Genomic DNA, 15,782 nt, shown 5'->3' with positions numbered 1-15,782 from the left:
ATTTTACTGTGCTAAAATAAGCTTGTAAACATGGTAAGCATGTTACTATTGTTATTTTTGGCATGCTAGTATTAGCCTTTTGCTCAGGACAGCCTCACAGAGCTGCTAGCATGACTTTAGACTCTTAGTTTTGTACTTGCAGAAGATTTGATGTAACTTCCTTCACATTTCCTTTTGAAACCTCACATTGTTCTGCAACCTGTGTGAAAGAATGGCACAAATGTAGGACCGGTTCATATTTGCTATAGATTTCCAGTGACTCATCAAATGAAGATGTGCATTTGTGCCACCATGCTCGTCATCTTAGCCAAATTTCCTTATCTTCAGCAGAATTAAACCCTTTCTCCCTCAACAGACAAGATCTTAGTCAGTATTTGCTGAACAGTTGATTAATTTGGTCTGACCTAAGCCTCCTTATTTCAACAAATAATTGCATGTGGATTCTCACAGCCTGCTTCTCAAGCTCATTAAAATTTTATTCACTCTGCTTAAATGCACCGTTGCATGAGAATGTCTCCGCTGGAGAGTCGTGGCACTGGGCTGTTTGATCAGCCTGCAGTAAATACACCAACGTGTCTTTTCTGTGTTCGTCTCAGAGACCCAAACCCCAAGGTGGAGAGGCTGTACGACAGCGGGAGAGATGATCACATGCTGAGAGTCCAGAACTTTTCCATTTTAAACCGACACATCAGAGCCTTCTACCAGGTAGGGGAGAGTCACAGGGGGGAGGAGGGTGAGGTGAAGATAATCAGGAGCAAAATCAGATGTGAGGGTGTGAGAATTTAATAGAGTATGCACAGGTTTTCTCAAGAGTTTTAAACATTTCCAATCTCAAATGAATGAAATCTGTTGAATGTATAATGAACTTTCAGTCCAATTACGCACTTTATCACTGAGATAAAATTTGTAAGAGGTTTTGACCACAACGGAAGTAACCAAAGTTATTCTTCTATCTTTCTCTGCTTGACTGCATTATTTTATGTACCTCATTTTTAGTGTTGAAACCACAGAGAGCTGTCATCCAACGTTGTAGTTCTCCTTAGCCCTATAAAGATTTTTAGCGGCTTTTAGCTCATTGTTTTGGTTTTATAGCATGAAGTTTTGCACTTTTACATTGTTTTAAGGTGCAACAGGCAGCTTTTTTAAGTAGAGAAGCTTTTGGCAAATCCTGTATACGCTACTACCCCGGCATCAAATGCCAGGCAGTGTTATCAAATAGCTGGTGAATGAACTTGAGCATTCAACTGTTAAAGAGAAAACCATCTTTCTGAGGAGTTGTTGGTGACAAAAATAGAGCTAAAGGAAGATAGTATATTGGACTTGTAATTATCAGGTAGACAGAAACATGACTGTCTGATGGATGTGTTAGCGTTTGCGAACAAAGATCACCTGTCTGTGTTGTGTTTACAGCTCATTAGCTGAGTGTCCAAAAAATCTTTTAGTGTTGCTTAAAAGCTGTTGGTAACTTTTCTAAAGCTAACTTTTTGTCATATTTGGTAAAACCGTCACAATATTCTCAAAGCAGTACAAGAGACAGATACTCTGTGAAAAGAAATCATGTTCATCTGCTTGCTCACAGTGTTTCTAATAGGCTTACCGCACATGAACAACCACTACGAGCCGACGAGCCTCTAACACAGCTGTCAATCACTGCTCATAAGCAGTGCTAATCAAATATGAGTCGAGATTATGTTACTGTGTTGCCTATATGGATAGTGCTTAGTTTTCATCTCAACTGTTTGCAACATGGCAGCTGGGTCACAAACTGTCTCAATTTACAGCTGAACGGTTAAAATATGTAAATATGTTATGTTATTTTCACAAGTTACCAGCTGGAGACAATATTTAGTCAAACATTTCCGAATGCATATGTATAGTAACACATCAAAAACTAGCCAAATAACCAGCCATTTGTAGTTGATGCAGGTTTTGAAGTTTATATTTGTCTTCCTTGTTTCTCTTAGCTTTTTAGTTAACTTGAAAAATTTGCCATTGAACATGTTGTTAAAGTCAGTAACCTTTACTCTGAATTCTTTTAAATTTGATTTTTTTTTTCAATATTTTTTTAGAATAAGCTCATTTGGATTCTTGCACAGAATTAGATGATCACATTGACATCGGTCTCATATCTGTCTGTTCATGTTGTGAAACAACATACAGCAGTCGGCTAGCTTAATTTAGCACAAAGATTAGAAATGTGAGGAAACAGAAATCAAAAATCCGCCTATTGTCCCAGCACCATTTCTGATCTAAAATTGACATGTTATGTATTGTTTAGTTTGATCTGTATAAAAACACAAAATGTAAAAGAAACCTCCTGGAGTATCAGACTTAAATCTCTTTGTAAGTAAAACCTCAACAATGCTTAATTGGATATTTTGATATCTTATCAAACTCTGGCATTCATATCTCAGCAGTAAGTTAAGTCATCACACAGAGAGGTAATACTGAGTCACAGACTATACAATCATTTGGAAATGGTCTAGTTCTGCATTTGATGTGTGTTTTTTTAAACAGATGTCTTGAATAGCTCTATATACTTTCTCTCGCGTTTCCGTCAAAAAAAGGGAAAAAATGTTGGCGTAACAGGTTTTTTTGTGGATTTACTGAAATGACTCTCAGCTTATTATAAATAGAAAAGTCTTGTAAAAAAAAATATCCTTCTAAAACATAACTCAGGGCCACACCAAATGGCGAGGGAGACGGGGTGATGGAGGAGCAGTTGTCTAGCTGTAAGGTAGAAAAAAACAAGAGGACAAGATGAAGCTCAACAATCAGTCTCAAAACACAAATATTTCGCTTAAGGAGAGAAAGTTTTGAAGTGTGTGCAGGGGGGTGACGGAGCATTTGCACGAAAGAGAGGATGAAACACGGTAAATTTCCGTCCTCAGTGGACGTGTCCCTGCTTATTATCGGGCAAATGGGGCGAGGAAAGAGTGGAGGAGTGGTGAGCTGAATTTTTTAGCTGCAGTTGTGGTTAGGGGGGGTTGAGGACGGAAAGTGAACAAAAATCAAACAGCAGTATCATGCATTTCATAACGTGCATTGTAGACGCCTGTGGCCACGGAGGAAATGACACAATTCTTTCCCCGGAGGATGATTCAAAGGCCTCTGTTCTCAGCAAAAGAAAACCTCCTGAATTGTCGTCAGGTGGACTGAACATGCGCTGCTTAAGTTATCACACAACACAAGAACACGAGTCGACAAGGTTTCACATCCTCATTTTCAGTGAATCACTAATGTCCCTTGAAAGTGCAGAGGAGCGCAAGACGCCGGCGATAATTGGGAAGCTGATATCAAGCGGTGGTACGCTAAAATTTCACCTGGTGCTCTCAGGAAAGGCTCTGCTGTCGCTGTGGACGTTCAGTTCCACCTTGGTTATGATTTTCGCTGCTTTTTTTTGACAACGTTTTGCTGTGTATCTGTGTGTGTGTGTGTGTGTGTGTGTGTGTGTATTTGTGAAATACAATGACAAGAGAGTAGCGAGTGTAAGCCACAGCAACAATCTGCAGCCGAGCAGGACTTAATTTTCTCTGCTGTGACCTCAGCTCTATAATAATACTGAGCTATTTGTAAGATGATCGAGGCGTAAAGGCAGAATATACGGATAAATACAATATGAACTACAGTATTTACTGTATTATATAGGTTCATCTGAAAGCATCTGTGTGACAGTTACTGTATTACTGCAGCTATTATTTTGTTTCGTTCAGATTTTTCTATTCTGTTATTTTCTGTTCTGTTCTATTGGTCTTCTGCTCTGTTATTTATTTGCTGTCTTCTCATCTCTGCTCTGTTCTATTTGTTGATTTCAGATATTTTCTATTTCATTTCTTGTGTTCTATGCTTCCCATCCCTTCTCTTCTATTCCATTTTCATTTCATTCTATTCTATTCAGTGTATTCACTTATTCTATCCTTCTCTATTTGCTCATTTTTTTTCTGTTCAATCCATTTGGTTCTGTTTGTTCACTTCTCATCCATCCTATCCTGTTTGTTCTACCCAATTCCATTTGGTGCTATTCTATTCTGTATGTCCCCTTCTATTCTATCTTGTTTGTTCTATTCTGTTTGATTCGTATCTGTTCTGTATTGTTGTTCCTCTTCCCTGCTCCTTAATGCTGTTTTTTTTATTATAGTCTATCCTGATTGAGTCTGTTCTCTTCTATTCGGCACTGTTCTGTTCTCTTCTTTTCTCTTTATCCTGTTTGTTTGATTCAGTTGCGGTCTATTATATTCTTCTATCCTGTTTGTTCAGTTCTATTGTTTTCTATTCTTTATTCTGTACTGTTCCATTGTTTTCCATTCAAGAGTCTTGAAAGCGTCTGAATGGAGAGCTTTTGGTTAATGGGATTTTAAATGTTAATTTCTCTTGCCTTCTAATTAATTGACCTTCTACGTTTAAAGATTGAGCCGGGATATTTTTAAGACTTCTGAACATCCGATAAATCATGTTACAATTAATATAAAAATCTACAGATGAAATCTGGTGTGCACATGCAAACAAAGGCAAAAAAAAAAAAAGATAAAGGAAAAGCGAGACAGCCAGTAGACGCATTGAAAATCAAAACTGTCTGCAAGTAAAACAGAAAGCAGCACCAATCCAAACAACATAAAGAGGAATTATTGATAGAAAGATGGAATTTGGAAAAGATAATGTTGCAGATGGATTTTAATTCCCTTCAGTGCTGCAGCCAGCAGCTTGATGAGAAATGTCATTCCAAATTCAGACTTTCTACAACAGTAGAATATTTTCACTGAGGGATAAAGGCTAATTCATTCTTTTTCTTACCATGCTGTCACCAGAAAAAGAGAGAAACCTTGAGAGAAACTGGCCTGGAATCATATCATAGCACATATAATGGCGCCGTGTGTTACTCATATTGTATATCTCTTACTCGAGCAGGGTTTACTATCGTACCAAATGATGATGTATAAGATATAGTGCATGAGAGCCTAAAGCAAACACCAGCCAGCATGTATTTTGGCTGTCTGATGCGAGGACAATAGCATGCAAACCACATAAAGAAGCAGCTTCCATGTAATATCTAATCAGGTCTTTTTGGCATCATAAACCATGAGCTGCACGATGACCAACACAGAGCTGCAGTGGCTAATATTCTACATGCCCTGAAGGAACACAAACTTCAGGTTGGCTGCACATGCTTGCCAAACTCACTCACGATGAAGGTGCTGAAGGGAACGCCTGCCTCTTGGTACATTGCCTTTCTCACTGTACAGTTTATTAATTACAGTAAGCAGCAGCAGAGAGAGAGAGCTGTAATTGTGACTTGCTTCTGGTGATTTTGCACTGATGGATCGCAGGAGGATGTAAACAGGCTTTCAGAGCAGTTGGGAAAGGAGCTAGCCAACGTCAGTGTGTGGCTCTTTGACAGAAACAGTTTTAATTAACAGGAAAATTGTTCGGTAGACCAAGTAAAAAAAGTAATGTAGTATCAGGCGGGTGACCGCTGAAATTCTTTTAGCGAAGTCATCGGTCTGATACTCTGGTGTTGCACTAGATGGCAATGTAGGAGGAGCAAAGCACTGAAGGTCCTCATGAAAAAATACTTGTTTTTGCTGCCAGGAAAGCCAGGTTTCTGGACGGAGGATGTGTGAGGCGTCTGCCATCCAGCTTGATTAAACGTCATTTAGAATCTGCCAGGAGATTTGTCCAAGATCGTGAAGCAGGAAATAAAACAAGCTGACCACAGTGTTGGTGGGCCTTCTGCTCGTCCTGAATCACCCCATTTATTGCTCAGCGCATTGGAAATGCTTTCAAGCACAGAAAAGGATAGAAACATACAGATTATGCTCATTAACAGCTTATTTTGATATTTAAATTGAGATTGGCTTAAGCAACTATTTAAATTCTAATCTTGCATTATGCTTTATGTCTCATATCAAAAATTTGTATTTTTCTGTTTTAAACAATACACTGTATAAATAACGAACGCAGCTACAGTGACATCAGCCATAGGTTTGTGGACTGCTATTTTGAAGCCTTGGGTTTGGCACTTTGGCCATCGCCATCTTGATTTGTTTGAGCCGGTGTGACCATATTTGGTGAGAGGGTGGACCTGTGGAGGAATGACTGATAGATTGTGATGATGACTTGCAGACAGCCTGTCGCTTCCCTTAAATATGCATAACTTTTGGCCTTAATAATATGTAAACGGGTGACTCATATACCCCCCCCCCTCATACAGTTGTCACGAATGTTGAAATCAGCTATAGAAACCAAACTGTTTTTGTACCAGTCTGTAAACATGTTTATTTCTGCTCAGGTGAGATGATACAGTGCCTATAATCAGCAATGTAAGGTCTTTGTCAGTTAAAAGCTGCATTTTTAGCTGCGACAGGCAGCTCTATATGTTGCTCTGTTGGTCAGTCAGTTGGTTGGATGGACGGTCAGTTTGGCATAGAGGTCAAGTGTAAAGGTTTGTGCTTATGTTCATGCCAATGACTAAAACACACATACAGATAGACTGACATACGCACACTGTTTGTAAGGCTGTATGATTGTGAGTGCATAAACCTGTGGTTGCATTTGCATACAAGGTCAGAGTTATTGCAAATTCATGCTTGTTTGTAGGTAGAACATGCATGCTTACCATCATCAAAACTAGGATGCATGAAAATAATATCAGCATTTCATTGGTATCGGCAGGTAAAGGCTTTGAAATTATATCAATATCCGCCTGAAATGACCATTTATGTCAATATGACAGGCTGATAAAATTAAGCTTTATGTGACTTTAATGAGTTGAAATGAGTCAAATTTGCACTGGTTGTGGCTTTGTCAGGACTGTCCCAGGGAGAGCATCATCCAAGCCTGTTGAAGTGGAATTAATTTTATTTTTGTTTGCTACAAAAATGCTTTTGTAGTTTTTTTTCCCCCAGTGAATGTGTGCATTATAAAAAGTGTTGTTTTTTTAACACACAATAACAGTAGACATAATGATATTAATATCAATAATTCAACCTTAGGAGAGACTTGATGTTACCTGCAATTAGGAGGAAAAATCTGTGCATATATGAGTATTGGTTTGGGTGAAAATGAGTTGGAAAATATCGGCATAATGAATATCAACAAAAATCCAGTATTGTGCATCACTGATCAAAACAGTTACATCAAAACCAACTACAAAAGTAGTTCAAAACCTCTCAGTTTTATTGACACATAATGTAATGGTTGGTTGATTGATGGGTAATGAATGTTAATGGTAATAATGTTTTATTTGAAATTTACACAATAGAAACAGGCACTTAGGGCTTATTTGTTGAGATTGTGAAAAAAGACCTACATACTAAAATAGGAAAGAACCAAGAGTAGGCTTCTAAAAACTTTAAATTAAAAAACAAACAAACCCACAAGTCAACAAAACAGATTAGTTCCCTTTAAACCAAAGCTAGCGCATAACAATTCCTAAGAATTATTACAGTTGTCTTCACATAGCAATATTAGCAACAATATAAGTTGTTTAGGGTAGTTCAAAAGACTATTCCTTGAAACAATGAACCCCCCTCTGTACTATTCAACATGGTACAGTCTGAGTCCCCCTTCACCACAAAGCACATTGGAAACTTCCACTTCCTGTTTGGCAGTTTGAATCTACAACCAGCAGGTAATATGGATGGGAGCTTATTTACAAACATTTGGTGTATTGAAACTACATATAACTTAAACATGAATTTGAATGGAATGATTTAATAAGTGAAATTAATGGTTATTTACTGAACAAGGCAAATGCTGACAGTGTGCACTAAAATGTATCTGTTAGTGTGCAGCCTACTCTTACAGGGCCTGGGTTAGCATTGTAACACAAAATATGCTTAATTCAGACAGTGAGCCAATATAGTCTGGATGACCCCAGATCAACATTTGATGTTTTATTTTTTCATAACAAATTGGATCATGCATCCAGATTTTGGAAGCTTCAAGTCCACATATGAGTGAAAGGTCCTGAGTCTGGTTGAACCATGGCCTGGTTTAGGTATTTAGGTATACCCACCCATACTCTGTTTGGTGCAGAGTATGGGTGGGTGATACAAAAAAAACCCAAAACCAAAATGGTTTTAATCAAATACAAATCAGTACAAGCCCAGAATTACAGATATGCTTTTTATTATTGAAAGCAGTTTCATGTAGGAGAGAGCAATGTCAGGAATTATGAGCTGAATAATCTGTCTGCTAAAGTAACAGTTTTAATAGTAACATTAACCAATGCTGAAGATCTGATTTGACTAAAGAATTAATCACATCACTATGTACCTGGAATTTTTCTTGCCTGAGCCTCTCTGAATCAACTCTTAAGTGAACTCTGCGTCGGGGGTCTTTATAATAGAAATATCTATTTCTACGGTCTGGCTGCTGAGGCAATTTCCTTCTCCTTGAATCTTTTCTGTTGCAACATCAAGTTCTTTTCCTTCTTGGTTCAGTCTTACTGCAATTGTCTCGGATTAAACTAGTCACTGTGGGTGCCAGGTTTTTTACACAGACAGTTTTACATTTGAAGTACAAATGGGTACAACACATAAAGAAATCGTGTTAACACTAGAAACTTTATGATGCCCACTTCCCTCCACTTGCTATTACAGCTACAACAGACTACAAACAGTAGACTAAAACGTGTTTCTAAAACCTTTTTGGCAAGAAATAGGCAGTGTTGTAGCATTATCTTGATTTATATTTGATTGTATTCGATTATATTCATTTTACCGTTTGTTTGGAGTTTGGTCCAAGTTTGAGAGACAGAAAGAGGAGGGCAAGAGGGCAGGTGTGTCTATTGGTCCATTTCATAGACTGTATATAAAGATGGACAACATGCTGCCTTACTCATGCAATGCTTTAGTGGAGCCAAAATATCCTGGATAAAGCTGCTGCTATCTTGCACTGGTGATGTCAGTCGGAGCCAGATTCTGGGCAGTATTGATCTCCACGATGGGGGGGGTTCTCACCAAAACACTCATCCAAACATTCACGAGCAGCCCCATTGAACACAAGCACATGGGATAGCATACAAAGCTGTCAATCATGGTGGAAAACCCCCTTTTTGTAGAACTAAATAACTCATGAAAACAAAAATTATCACAAAAAGATCATTTGAACAAACACCAGGGTGACAGATGGCAGAAACCATCTTTGGGAAAAATGTATTTGGCGTGCACTTTGGGTTTTTAGTTTGGCATATTTTGTCCCATTCACCAACATGGAAAAGGGTGGGCTGGATGGCCTCTACTGCAGCTAGACACCAGGGGTGATCGAGATATTTAAGGCTCATTTTGGGGGAGCTGTAATGCTGTCCATCTTTTTATACAGTCCATTGTCGATTTTTATACTCTTTGTGTCCGCAGTTGCGGCAATAGTTTGAGTGACAGCCGAGAGTCTGCAAAAGTCTGCCGGATGACGCATAACGTTTCATCTGGATTTGCTGGGGGCGGAGAAGGGAGATCTAAGCACTGGTTATATGACGGAAAGTTTACCACAGTTCATTGACACATTCTACCCACATTGTTATAACACAAAGCTGGTGAAAAGTCGGCAGAGTATCCCTTTAAGTTCGACTCAAATCCAGTTATGTCACCAACACTGATATATCTGTGATATATATGAATGAGTCAGTAAGCAGCTTGTTGGCGACAGGAATCTTTGCTTTGTTGCTTGTAATGTGTTGTGGTTGTTTGATGTTAACTGTGACTCTGTATATTGTCAATGTGCCTGCATACCCATCACAACCTATATTATGCATATTTTTTAAACCACAAGGGCAACAACAGAGTCAAGGTTTTTGTTACAGGAATGTTATTCATTCATCAGATCTTTTATTTATATTTCTATTGAGAATACAAAGAGTGAGCTTGCTGAAATATATTAAATCTAATTTGTGCAAAGACTCGTTGACCTAGAAGGACAAAACAAAAACTCTCATCAGATATCAGCTCTTTGTTTACACCACAAACTGCAGGAGGCTGGGTGAAAGATTTTCTGCTGTTGTTTATACAGGCTCATTGTGGGCAGACAGACAGGACGGGCCAGCTGATCACTCGAGTATTTTTCTCACTTAACTCTTCACATTTCTTTTCAGGAAGACCTGCAGCAGTTGATACTGATGCCTCTCCCAAATGTCGCCATTCTGGGTCAGGACCCCCTGACAGGTACAAGATAACCACATGATCCTATCAGTGCCATGTCTCTCAGCAGCAAGAAAGTAATTATACTTTATATACGAGTTCATATCTCTGCTATCTGCGAAACACATTAAGGTGATAATGATAGGGAGGATGGTGACGGGGGGTGGAGATGATGATGATAATGATGATGATGATGACAGTTATTTCTGTGTCCTCAGAGGCAGCCGTGGAAGAGCTCAGGCGACTGCTGCTGCTCTTACTAGGATGTGCAGTGCAGGTGATCACACACTCACATGACCATCATGCTTTTTGAAGGTCAATTATGACACCAGTGCTGTTTGACTGAACCTGTGGCAACCAGTATGTTGTTCAGTGTTTTACATTTCAGTCTATCCATCTTTTGATCCGACATTTTGGTTCAGAGTAAAATAATTATTAGATGGATTTTCTTCAGTCACCAAAGAATGAATATTGAAGACTTACATGATGCCCAGACTTTTTTTTATTTCTGCTCATCCAACACCTCAGTCATGACAGGATAACTCTGATTAAAGTATCTATTAAGTCATTCTAATGAAAAATGTATTTGTTTATAGAGATTATAGAAAAATATATTTTATACATTTAAAATGGTTTTTATTGATTTTTCAGTAAGAAAGAGTAAAAACAAGAGAAACAGACAAAAGATGCCAAATAGCATAATTGCATACCATACATGGAAACAACATCCTGCCCACATTATGGATGCATTTATAATGTCAACTGAGTGAAAAAATTGAAGGTCTGCATTTAAATGCGGCTTTTCTGTTTTTAGCAACCACTTAAAGCACCATTTTGATGCACATTCACATACCAGTGGCTACTGTACAAGGTGCCACCTGCTCATCAGATAAACATTCACACACAAATTGGGGTTCAGTTTCTTGCCCAAGGATATTTCAAGACTGCAGGGACCAGGGGTGGAACCACCAACACTTCGGCTGACAATTGCTTGACTGCCAAGCAGCAACCTCCAGGGCTGAAAAATACACTCAGAGTGACAGTGCCCAAAACTGCAGTTCCTTGAATAACCACTTTAGGCTCCAGAATAAAATCAGTCTCCCCTTGTTAAAATGCCCAACTGTACAGTATATTGAACGGCATGGCCACTTCAGTAACAGGCTGCCTGTGAGGCGTCACCACAGTCAAAAGTCAGATCCATACCTCACTCATCCACAGCTCCACCCTCTTGTCCAAATTTGGTCACGTCTAGGACCAATAAACCAAGATGCTAAGGGCTGAAATGCCCCAAGGCTTCAAAATGGCAGTCAACAAATCAATGGATGGCGTCACTGTAGCTGCATCCATTATTTTTTACAGTCTCTGCCCATAGCTGTCCAATAATACAATCACCAGGAAGGAAGAGAGGAAGGGTGGGGGAAAAAAGGTAGGATAGAGATGGGGACGGATACTAATCTTAAATGTTTGTTTAGAAAGATTACATGTACAAAAAGTAAAAAAAATAAAAACAAATAAAAATAATTCCCTTTGTAATTTTTCTGAGCTCAAGATGCTGCATGCAGCCTATAACTAACAGCTGTAAAAACCTAAAGATATTTAATTTGGTTTGATTTATTCCAAACATGTAAATAAAGGAAATGGAAAAAGTATTATACAAAAGCAGACAGACAAAAAAAGTAATATTTACAGACATAAAGCAAAAGAAATGGTCAAACATATGATGACTTGGTCAAAAAAGGAGGGAGAAGTAGTACAACTTTTTTAATCCCACCCCTTCTCCATAAGTCATTGAATTTTGATTAACCAGGTTACTTATTCATTTAAACCCATACATATGCATACTTCCCCATACACAAAATCAAATATCTACAGTTTTTTGTTATCATTTCCAAAAAAAAGAGGAAGATAAACTTGGAAAAAAGAAATATTAAATAACCCCAAAAATAAACAATTTTAAAATACTGTACAAACAGAAGAAAAGAATAAAGAAAGTAAAATATCAAAGAAAAGCACTAACTTATCACATTATAGAAGCAGGAACTAACTGAATGTTGTGCATTTTTGGATATACTGTATTATGTGGATCAGTGGTGAGCTCTGAGGATCAAGGGTGAAAATACTGAAAAGGGCACCAGTGCACAGTAAGTTTCCAGCATGTAGCCAGCATATATGGCATTGCATCATGTTTTCTCAATGTTAAGGTCACTCTGGAGTACACCTTATCATGTTTTATTTACCTTGGGGGCGTAGTAGGGTCACACCGCCAGAGACATCAATATATTTTGATCTTAGACACACCTGAGACTTCTTTTTTCTCCCTGTGTGTCTGCAGTGTGAAGAGAAGGAGACGTTCATTCAGCAGATCCAGTCTCTGGACATTGAGACTCAGGCAGCCATAGCCAGCTGTATCCAGCAGGTACGTTTTAATCAAATCAAGGACAGCCCCAAATATAAAAGTCATTCGCTGACTGACCATCAGTATGAGGAGATATTATCCAGCGGAGGCACTTCTAAGAGGAGTTTTGTTCCGAAATATGATTTAGCAAAGAATTTCTTCGCTGTCTGGCCTGCAGGCAGAGACACTGAAACTATTATACCTTCTCCTGGTGCTTCAAGTGAGTGTGAAAATGAGCTGCTTGTTATTCTGCTGGCAGCCTGTTAAGGACCTCTGGGTGCCCCTTGCTGCCACCGTAGAATGGATCCTCCACCCTTCATGTCCACCTCTCCACCTCCACCTCTGTCACATCCTCTGCTCGCCTTTACCTTTTTTTCTGTCATTTCCCTGTCCTCTCCAATACTGCCTAAATGCCAAATTGTACTCTTTAAAAAAAAATCCCCCCCGTGAATAATTGCCGACATTACAAAAACAGCATGTTGCATACCAGCATGTCTGAATTACAGTAACAGCGTGTTGCCCACCAGCCTTTTTTGTGCCAGGTTTCTAAGCCTCATAAATCATTGAGGTGAGAGGTGCTCTTCCTGTGTGGATGGATGCACCCCCTGCTCGCTGTTCATATGCCTTCCACCCGAGGACATTTCAAACCTGTCTACATAATCATTAGATTTGCCGGCATTAGTTTTTGGACACGCTTCCCTTACAGATGCATTGCCACAAAAATATGTTTTTTGTGCCGCTTTATAGGCAGTTTCGTCCCTGCTTTGTATTCACACAGCCTTCACACTGCCTGGATTGTTTGTTGTCTCAATGTCTTCCATTTCGTGTCAGGTTTCCTAGACGCGCATTGATCTTATCATGTGGCCTGAAACACTGTCCTTGCTGCAGGTGACTCAGGACCCTCGCATGGTGCTGCCGCTGAGGTGGGAGGAGCTGGTGGAGGTTGAAGGTGCGGACTTACAGCTGGCGTTCAGCTCCATGGCTAAACAGATCCAAAGCTTGCTGGCACAGAGAGACACACACCTGGAGGTATAAACACACACACACACACACACACACACACACACACACACACACACACACACACACACACACACACATATACACTTAAAAAATAGTTTGACATTTTGGCAAATATGCTTTTTCGCTTTCTTGCCGAGAGTTAGATGAGAAGATCGATACCACTCTCTGACATGAGAGTAGTATTGATCTTCTCATCTAAATCTTGGCAAGAAAGCGAATAAGTGTATTTCCAAAAATATCATGTGATGATGTTTTGACACCAATGTGAGAAATACTGGAGCCTAAGCTATAAGCAATGCAGTCATTACCCGACCCACTGAATAATACAGCTGATTGGAAATTATCTAATTGCAGACACGAGACATTAAACTGCTGTCTCACTTTTTATACATGTACACCATCTGTTCATGCAGATGGACTCAGATACATCAGACAGATTTTTTTGTGCTTTAAAATGATTTAAACATGAGCCTTTTGGTGGCTCAGACACATAACATATAGTTTAACAACAGTGTCCCTGGTTTGACTCCTGCTGGAGACCTTTGATGCATAAAAAATATGTTTGACGTTGACCTGAGCAATGATTTCCATTACACTACAATAAGAAAATTCATTTTTATGGAGTTGCTACTTTGAATTAACTGGAACTTAGGACATACATAAGTAAGTACTTGTTTCATCAGGGCTTAATTGTGTCACATTTTTGATCAACATTTTATATCTGTTGCTGCTCAGATCTCATATTCAGTTTGTAGCTCTTAATTACCACTCACGGTCGTAGTAATTCTGCCTTTTAGGCACAAAAAATATAAAAGTCAATCTCATATTAAAGGGATACTTTGCAGATTTTTAACCAGCTTTATTTAGTAACAGTGTGGGTAGTATGTGTAAATGAACTGTGGTAAACGTCCTTTCATCTTACCAGCAACCAGATCTCCCTGCGCATCTCTCAGCTCAAATTTTGTCTGGTTCTATTACTCAAACTCACAGACGTTATAAATAATGGACATACTCACAGTGACGTCTCTCATTGGTTTGTGAACTGCTCTTTTGAACTTTACATTTGGCAGTTTGGCTGTCACCTTGGATTTTTGGATCCAGAAGGGACCATATTCGCACCACAGGGTAGTGTTAACTGTAGCTGCTGGCAGTGTTGCCAACTTAATGACTTTTCAGACCTGTTTGGTGTTTTTATTTCTAAAAAGCGTATAGCGACAAATTTTGTGGCTTAATGAGACTGAATCAGAAAAAGCGAGAAATATTTACAGCATATTAAATTTCTACTAATCTCGGTCTCTACCCATTTCTTCCCCTCTACTGGGCAGTAGTGGGGCAAGCAGCAGAAGAGGAGATGCTGCTCGCTGTGATAATTCACTTGCAGCAACTTTTAGTGGTCATACTGACTCTCTCACTGTCTGGATTTAAAGTGCGGCATAGCGCTCTTGCTATTCAGATGTTTTGTCACCAATTTGCAAATGAGTGTATGATGCCATTTGGGAACTTTTAGGGACTTTTCAAACAAGTACTTATGTCATTGTAGAATAGTTGGCAACACTGGCTGCTGGGTTTGTTAGCACAGTGCATTTACAGCTATGGTTAAATGTGCTAATGCTAATTTTCACTAGCACATAACAAGCCTAAAACCAGTAAAACAAAATGTGCTTACCGGAGTAACTGAACACCCGAGTCTTAAGAGGGTATTTTAGCACAACCAAAATGCTGAACATGACATTTTTAGGTGACCAAAACGTTACAATTAGCTGTCAGGACTGAAAACACACTGAAATAGTGGCAGACAAGGCTATGCCTCTGTGAAGCTGGGGATACGCCATAGTTGTGTTACCTAACCTTATTGTCAAAGGACGGCAGACAGCCTGTCACTCAAAAAGGCCACACCCTTAATTATGGGTAACAATAAGCCTTAATAAAAATGAAAACACATGAGTTATTGAAAAAATCACCCCTTTTCCTTGTCATGAATGTTTAAATTAGCTGAATAAACCATAATTGGCTGTAAACTTTACTTCTACTTTCAAGTTGGGAATTTTAACATGAGGGTCTATGGCGATTGACTCACTCTTGGAGATTGTACTTCCACATTTTTGTATGCCTGCCACCATGGAAACAAAGAGTACAGAAGTTGAGAGAGAGAGGCAGAGAGAGATAGAGAGAGAGAGATTTCAAAAGTATTTGCATCTTTCTACTCTGTAGACAGCCCCGTTTTATGAAAA

At 39.0% G+C, this 15,782-nt stretch overlaps 1 protein-coding gene across 3 annotated transcripts in view; it reads left to right on the top strand.

Annotated features, from left to right (window-relative positions):
* The window catches only part of ccdc88b (coiled-coil and HOOK domain protein 88B), an 89,562-nt gene that overhangs the window by 3,887 nt on the left and 69,893 nt on the right, over positions 1 to 15,782 (top strand). For 2 of the 3 annotated variants that reach the window (XM_088080996.1, XM_042492797.2), the window contains exons 3-7: positions 597 to 705; positions 10,088 to 10,157; positions 10,352 to 10,410; positions 12,466 to 12,549; positions 13,417 to 13,557. In XM_088080996.1, coding sequence (XP_087937122.1) covers positions 597 to 705; positions 10,088 to 10,157; positions 10,352 to 10,410; positions 12,466 to 12,549; positions 13,417 to 13,557 — 463 coding nt within the window. Of the gene's footprint in view, positions 1 to 596; positions 706 to 7,596; positions 7,628 to 10,087; positions 10,158 to 10,351; positions 10,411 to 12,465; positions 12,550 to 13,416; positions 13,558 to 15,782 lie in introns of those variants that run through there. The other variant, XM_088080997.1, reaches the window with a different exon arrangement.

Source organism: Plectropomus leopardus, chromosome 8 (assembly GCF_026936395.1).
Source record: "Plectropomus leopardus strain MGB_pleo_1.0 chromosome 8, ASM2693639v1, whole genome shotgun sequence".
Lineage (NCBI taxonomy): Eukaryota > Metazoa > Chordata > Actinopteri > Perciformes > Serranidae > Plectropomus > Plectropomus leopardus.
This window is presented reverse-complemented; position numbering and strand designations above follow the sequence as displayed.